Source organism: Mytilus trossulus, chromosome 7 (assembly GCF_036588685.1).
Source record: "Mytilus trossulus isolate FHL-02 chromosome 7, PNRI_Mtr1.1.1.hap1, whole genome shotgun sequence".
Classification (NCBI taxonomy): Eukaryota; Metazoa; Mollusca; class Bivalvia; order Mytilida; family Mytilidae; genus Mytilus; species Mytilus trossulus.
The window spans coordinates 18,902,520-18,911,203 of NC_086379.1; the positions used below are offsets into that span (position 1 = coordinate 18,902,520).

The 8,684-nt window shown below is 32.3% G+C and overlaps 1 protein-coding gene across 1 annotated transcript; it reads left to right on the forward strand.

Annotated features, from left to right (window-relative positions):
- The first annotated feature begins 2,597 nt into the window (after positions 1-2,597).
- Positions 2,598-7,677, forward strand: LOC134726876 (myb-like protein F). Its single transcript, XM_063591281.1, has 2 exons — positions 2,598-2,681; positions 5,759-7,677. Exon 2 carries the CDS (start codon positions 6,825-6,827, stop codon positions 7,428-7,430), a length of 606 nt encoding a protein of 201 aa, XP_063447351.1. The 5' UTR covers positions 2,598-2,681; positions 5,759-6,824; the 3' UTR covers positions 7,431-7,677.
- The last annotated feature ends 1,007 nt before the right edge of the window (positions 7,678-8,684 follow it).

Genomic DNA, 8,684 nt, shown 5'->3' on the forward strand with positions numbered 1-8,684 from the left:
TTTGGTGTATGGAAATATTTTATGATCTATATGTCACACGCGCAGGATTTATTTGACCTCAACCTCATGTTCACGGTTCGTTGCTCAGTGTTAAGTTTTTATGTTGTCTATTTTTCTTAAACTATAAGTAATAGGTCAACTATATTTGTTGTATGGAACAATGTTAGCTGTACATGTCTGCCTGGCATGGTTCATCTGACCTTGACCTCATTTTCATGGTTCGTTGGTCTTTGTTAAGTTATCTTGGTTAATGTTAAGTTTATGTGACAGTTTTAAATAAAGCTTTATACTTAGGAATATCAGCATAATATCAATGATTAGTAAAGAAGGCGAGACATTTCAGCGTGTGCATTCTTGTTTCAATAGACTTTACTGGTTTAATTTTATTTATTTTTTTTATCTGCCATCCTATGGGTAAGTTACATGGTATACACTGTACGTCCAAATGTAGTTTTTTATGCTTGAATCTGGGATTTGTGTCTTTTCTAATCAAATAAACTCATCATAGATCTAGTTCCCAACGTCTTTAAGTTTAAACAATTACATTCACCCACTTTTTAAGTTAAATGATTACTCTCTTGATCACATACAAATTATAGCAATCAAGAGGTGTTCTCAATAACAATTAGACGAAACGCGCCTCTGACGCAAATATAACATTTCAATCCTGGTTTCTATGATGAGTTTATTTACAACCACTTGGTCGATTCCACTGCTAGTGTATTTTTTATTCCCCGAGGGTATCACCAGCTCGGTAGTCGGCACTTCTGTGTTGACATTAATTATCATTGATATGGTCATAATTAAAAATTAACTCTTCACAAAACTTTTGAATAACTAAGGGTTTCCTACCTCGGGAATAGATTACCTTAGCTGCATTTGGCAAAACTTATAGGATTTAATTTGTTGGTCCTCAATACTCTTCAACTTCGTTCTTCATTGGGTCTTTAACATTTTTGAGTCGAGCGTCACTGATGGGTCTTTTGTAGACGAAACGCGCGTCTGGCGCAAATATAACATTTCAATCCCTGTATCTATGATGAGTTTATTAATAACCATTGGGTCGATGCCTCTGATGGTGTATCTTTTATTCCCTGCGGGTATCACCAGCCCAGCACTTCTGTGTTGGCATGAATTATCATTAAAAGAGGGACGAAAGATACCAAAGGGACAGTCAAACTCGTAAATCTAAAACAAACTGACAACGCCATGGCTAAAATATGTTCATAATTATAAATACACTGTTAACAAAACTTTGATTTTTTGAAATACTAAGGCTTTTCTACCTCAGGAATAAAATATCGTACCTGCATTAGTAAAACTTTTGGGATATTTTGATCCTCAATGTTCCTCAACTTTGTATTTTATTTGGCCTTTAAAATATTTTGTTTCGAGCGTAACTGATGAGTCTTGTGCAAATATAACATTTCAATCCTGGTATCTATGAAGAATCTTTTAACTTTATCAGTTCAAAGAAACGAGAACTCCATTAGTGTATAAGACGTTTAAATGACGTTGAGAAATCAGAGTATAGTAAACGAGTATGTCTTACAATTGAAATTATATGGATTAATGGTTTGTATAGGAATACAGAAATGGCAATATATCACATAATATACATCAAAAGGTCATAACATAAATAGTCATACGTATATTATATCTTAAACGTACTATCGAAAATTTATTGCATTTTATAATTTAGTGTTGAACTACTTTTAGAAACAAAAGCTGTTGTTCAACTAGACATGCAAGGTCGAGTTCTTATTTACGATCCTGATGCAAATAAAAGTGTAACAGTTTGTGGCAATCATTGGTATGCTGATGATGCTAGTGTTTTGTGCAAATATCTTCACAAAAGCTCTTACGGAATCGCCACGAAATTGCTCAAACATCACCTTTATACAACTGTTGAACTGAAATTTCAATGTACTGGGAATGAAATGAGCCTTTTCGACTGTAACAATACATTTATTGGCATAACTTGTAACGTATCGACAGTCGCTGCAGTAATATGTTGTCCAGGTAATAACTATATTTCTTTCATTCGTACTCAATTTAGCCATTTCGGAATATTTATTTACAAGGCAAATTTTAATATCCGTATGAGATTTCCTGTGAATACATAGTAATAATTAAATTCACTCAACCTTTGAGGTTGTTAATGTTCTAACACTGTTCATATGTCGTGCATAATTCAAATTTGGACAATGTTGCAGATTTTAAAAGAAAACTACCAAATATTTATAACATGAGTTGAGATATTTGTAATAAAAGGGAATATTTGGTGAAATGTATATGATGCAATGATACATGAAGTAATGCCAGTCTAACATACGTTTCACAATGGGTTTAAAACACTATGAAATATACCATGAGGCAATTTAAAATCCTAAATCGAAGTCGGACAGACACTACAATGAACAAAAAAAACAATACTTCATCGAAAATTGATCATTGAGATTTTTTTCTTCATGATTTTACATATTTTCAATATTATGTGAAGCATAGTATTTAAATTCATTTGTAAATGGTTCCTGTGATGATACGAGTTTTAAAAATGTAAGTCATCTAACATTTTTCAGTGTAACATAAAATTTGTTCTTTAGATGATGATTCCTCAGAATGTTCGAGTAATACTCAACCTATAAGTAATACAATGCCGTCCACAGGATTGAATATAGGTAATCTGATTCAGTTTGAAACTGTTAAAATGTTGTTAAGTACGCAAGGTAAAGACAATCGTATATTTCTCCAAGTATCCGAAAACGTCAACACATTCTGAAATCCATGGTTTAGCAATTTGAACTACAATATAAACATGAATGATATTAGGATGTCCAGAAAAAGTAAGCATGCCCTATTCTCATGCTCATAATCTCAATCAGTCGTTTGTTGTTATACGGTTTGCTTTCTAGATTTTATCCATAGATATTTTCTAAATAGACATTAAAACTTACCAAAATCGTATTCAAGGACAATAGTTTCAAAAGATTTTAACTTAAAACAGAAAAATTTAAAATAAGTCAAACCAAGCATACTATCTGGTGCGATTTGTCTATTAAGGAGGCTCGCGGGTATAAGATTTTCAGAAAAAAATTAAACATTTGTTTTTCATTACAAAATTTATTAATTACCTTTAGGTGTTGTTACTTTATCATATGGAACAAAAATCATTCCAAAAATTCAATTTGTGTTGGCCCCATGTGACTTATAAAATGTAGATATCATCGAAAAAGCGTCAAATTATCTCCCTTTGATGCAAAAATGCCATTTTTTGGCATTGAAATTGAAATATCTTTTTTAACTCATCGGTGACCTATATTTTTTATTGTTGTTTTCGAATAATTTATACATAAACTAAATAGTTGTAAAATTTAAGCGATTTCTGTAATTTAGTTCTTTTTTTATTTCGATATTACCGCTTTTTCTCATATTAGTTCAACAGAAAAAATGGACATAAACAAAAATGTATGCTTCTTTCGAAGGCAGATTGTGAGCGTAAATGAACGGTGACCCCATTTTTTTATTTCATTTTTCTATTAAGTATAAGATAAAGTTCATTTATAGAAAAATATAGCGAAATCCTATATTAAATAAAAATTTGGGTTTAGACCCGCGAGCCCCCTTAAAGCAGATTACACGTGACCTTCTGCATGCATCAGACGCCATTCGAATAAAGAGGACACACCGGGTAAATTTGAAGAAACGGCACCTATTATGATATCTTTTTTTTAGTTTCAAAACAAATAACTAGATGTATTGGAGTTAAGTGAGTTTTTCTCATCACTTGGTGTCTGTCGTCCGTCGTCGTTAACTTTTACAAAAATCTTCTCCTCTGAAACTACTGGGCCAAATTTAACCAAACTTGGCAAAAATTGGGGTATCTTGTTTAAAAATTGTGTCCGGTGATCCTCCAAACCAACAAAGATGGCCGCCATGGCTAAAATTAGAACATAGGGGTAATATGTATATTATGGCTCATAACTCTGAAACCAAAGCATTTAGAGCAAATTTGACAGAGTAAAATTGTTTATTAAATCAATATCTATCTGCCCTGAAATTTTCAGATAAATCGGACAATGGGTTGTTGGGTTGCTGCCCCTGAATTGGTAATTTTAAGGAAATTTTGTCCGTTTTCGGTTATTATCTTGAAAATTATCATAGATAGAGATAAATTGTAAACAGCAATAATGTTCAGCAAAGTAAGATCTTCAAATAAGTCAACATGATTAAAATGGTCAGTTGACACTTTTAAGGAGCTATTGCCCTTAATAGTCATTTTGTACTAATTTTTCGTAAAGGAGTAGGTCCGGTAAGGAAGATTTTGACCACTTTTTAAACACTTAAGTGTCTATTTCACTTGATTCAATTAGTAAATGTGAAAGATTTTAACTGATTTAGTCATTAAAAACGCTCCGATTCAAGCTCAAATATGCAAAATCTCTAAAATATGCCAAAAAACGTCATTTTTCAGATAGTTTTTGTCAAAAATGAAAGTGGCCGCATCCGTGTTCATCCACAACCTTTATATATGTTATGTATTATCATAAACTACAACTTACACTTCAATATTAAGGATGAACACGAATGCGGCCACTTTCGTTTTACACGGAAACCGTCTAAAATTTAACTAAAATGATAGAATTTTGAAGATTTCAGTAATTTAGCATGACTTAATGGTGCTACAACCCGATATATGTCAATTGCATAGTCAAAAACAGCCAATTTTTATGTAGCAGAAGCATTCAACTGTCCAATAATAACTTAAAGTTAATGTTTTAACAATTTTTGAAAACTGTTATATTTTGGGGCCAAAAAGGGGTCTTACCGGGCCTACTCCTTTTTGTAATCTTTTACAAAAATCTTCTTCTCTGAAACTACTGGACCAAATTTTACCAAACTTAGCCACAATCATTATTAGGGTATTTAGTTTAAAAAATATGTGGGGTGACCTGACCAATTAAACAAGATGGCCGCCATGGCTAAAAATATGACATAGGGGTAAAATGTTGATTTTGGCTTATAACTCTGCAAATCTAAAGCAAATCCTACAAGGGGCTAACTTGTTTATCTAGTAAATATCTATCTGCCCTGAAATTTTGAGATGAATTGGAAAACTGGTTGTTTTATGCTGTTCCCCAATTGGTAATTTTAAAAGAAATTTAGCCGGTTTTGGTTATTATCTTAAATACTATAAGTATAGATAGAAATACACTGTAAACAGTAATAATGTTCAGCAAATTGAGATCTACAAATAAGTCAACCCCGTAAGGAGTTATTACCCTTCATAGTCATTTTTTTACAATTTTCATCAATTTGGTACATTTTGGTAAGTTTTTACAAAATGTTTTCCTCTGTAACTAAAAGGCCAAGTTCATTACAGATAGAGGAAATTGTAATTAGCAAGAATGATCAGTAAAGTATGACATACAAACACATTACCATCAACAAAACACAATTTTGTCATGAATCCATCTGTTTCCTTTGTTTAATATGCACATAGACCAAGGTGAGCGACACAGGCTCTTAAGAGCCTCTATTTTACAATGGCGTTGTCAGTTACTTTTGACTTATGAGTGAATCGCCTGTCTTTCACACTATGAAAATAAATTCATTACTTGATTATAAAAAAAAATATATAATATCCGTTTTCTGAATCTGAAGTACTCAAATATATCGAAAAAGGTTCCGATATATTTTGTTTCTGAGCATTTACTTGAAATTATTCGAACTTTCATATATTTATTTTTTATTTTAGGCGTAGTTATAGGAATAGTTCTTGGGGTGCTACTGATTACATGTTTGGTGATTGTGATCATTATTTTCATTAGAAGGTAAAGTAAGAAACGCTCGCACTATCATTACGCTTAAGTTCCACCAACCGTAAAATCTATTCAAAACCTTAAGTTGTCAAGGATGTGGTCAAAACCTCACAGAACACTTCATGAAAAACAACTTATTACCCGTTATCACATATCTTGACAAAATGAGACGTGGTATGATTTCCAATCCGATGTAACAAAGTTTGCTGTTAAATTAACAAGAAATGAGAAAGACAACATATGAAGGAAGAAATAAAAAGTCATTAATTAAAACGAAGTAGAGAACAACACCTTTGCATAAACATGACAAAAAGACAGACATCATTAGGTGTTACAGAAGGGAACCGTATACTGAGACATATTTCTTCCGAAATTCAAAGTTTATTCTTTAACAAAATATACTTGATGAACAATATTTTCTCATTGTTTACTAAAAAATTACCTCTGCATGTACATGTACATTCATTCAACGCTATCAATGTTCAGATCTGGGGGCATACACACTGATTACTTTTCAAATTGCTTCACGCAGAAATTATCGAAATCCTCTCAATACACCAAAACATTTTTCTTCTGATGATGTCAAAATTCTAAACGTCATTCATTATATAACGGACTTCAAATGTGATAATAAACTAAGAAACAAAGGAGCGGATGGGAGACATGGGTTTGATATTTTTGGGGAAAGTGTTATGAAAAACTCTTTGAAGTTTGTTATGATATTGCTTGAACCAGAAGAAGTTTAGTTAATGATATTTAGTTGGCAGTATTACATTTAAAAATAGATTTCAAGTCCCGTTATTTGGCACTATTTTCGCCATTATGTTTTATAACTTCAACATTTGTGTATATCTTTATCTCAGCCGCTTATCTATTTCATTTTAAAATTCTATAATCCCTACCTAAAACTTTGTATTTGTGTTTGAATAACATCTTAACAATTCATATACATGATATAGGAGCATTGGTCCAAAGAACAAGAATGAAGAGCAAAGTAGTGATATGAGTATCAGAGGGAATGACTACACTGGAACCCAAGATATAGCAATGCCGATCGCATGTGAACACAGACCTCCAAATCCTGGCTTAGAAACGGAAACAAGAGACGATCAATATCATGACATATCTGATATGAACAATGCTTCACATAAAAACATTTCAGATCCAAGTAATTACATTAAACTTAATAATAAGAACAATAATGTCGGTGATCAGAGGTCTCATAATGATATTTCCAGTTCGCATTCCACTGTTAACAATTATGTTGTTTTAGATCCAAATGAAACAGGTTTCAACAGATCTGAAGGTCCAGACAACATGAATGAGTCTTATGAACTTGCACAACCGATTCATCATATCGATCATTCAAAGGACACCGAATGGGAAAGAAAAACATTAGATGATGTCTATGCACATTCTGAGGAAGGGGTGTATGATTCTTCCAATGGAAACCGTCACAAAGAATCCGAAAGCAATGTTTACAGTCACGCAGTTGATAATGTCTATGATAGTTCAAATCATACAAGAACAAGTGGTGAAACAGAAGACAGTTACGACCATTTCACTGGCAAGAAAACAGACGATGATTATGACATTTCAACTATTTAAATATTTGAACAAATGGATTAACTTTACTATGAATGCATACATAGTTGGATATAATCACATGTAATCATTTCAGTATAATAATGTAAACAAAATAATTGCGACAATCAATTTTCGTAACTGCCTCTATCAAAAAAAATGACGCGAAAATGAATCTTCGTGATTATATAAACTAGGATCTTCTGTTATACAGATACAAAGAAAAATAGAAATTCTCTAATTACCTGAAAAAAATAGCTTCTCCACGTATTCATCTATTCTCCTTATGTGTCTTTTCGTCATACAGCTAAGATTTAAACATCATTAATATCATTATATAACAGTGTAATTTATCAAATTTTAAGTCCTGTACAAAACATGTCCGATATTAGATCTATTGGTTCTTCAAAAGCTAACTATGTCCACTTGTTTGTTGACGTAGTGTGATTCGAATGGCAGCTGATGCCAGCTTCGGTGGTGACGCTTAATGTGTCATCACACCTAGTCTTGATTTTTTGTGCCATTTCCTAAATTGTTGTTTGTTAACTTGAATTGTCTACTTTTTTATCGATTTACGATACACCGGCAAACTACTGTTTCCTTAATCTGTTAATTGAACATAATTTTTTCCAGGTTATACTGTAACTGGTGATACTGAAATAAAACTGAAGATAATGAATATCATACAAATTCTATTTGTCTCGTTTAACGAACTTCAACGATAATAAGAAATATACGTTTGCTGTCATACTCTCAAAACAAACAAAAAGATCCCGAATACACGTATTTCCAAATCTTTTAGACAAAAATGGCAATATCAATGTTATTTCAATACTGGCATTATAAAACATTGACTCATGCAAAAGACGTCCCATGTGCTCTTCAGAACGAAGCGTTCATCAATAGTTGTATCGCCCAAGTGGTGGGTGAAAATAATCACCACTAAAAGATTTATAATGTCGTTTTCATTTTCTCTCGAAAAGACTTTTATATCTGTTGTCTTTTTGAAAGACAAATGCAAATTTCCACCACAAAAGTGCTTGCATAAAAAAAGTTGTACACCCAAATGACAACTCAAACTTAAACTAAAATGTCATATGGCAAATTTTAGTGTTTCGAATAGGTTTGTGATTCATTTGAAATATACACAAGCAGTTGGCATCGACCTAGTGATTTCAAATACATCTCTTGAATGTCCCTTTGTTATCGTTATCTTCTGTTTGACTCGAAATGCCCTTTTCAACTCATGTTTATAGTTCGTTCTTATTTTGTTCTGTC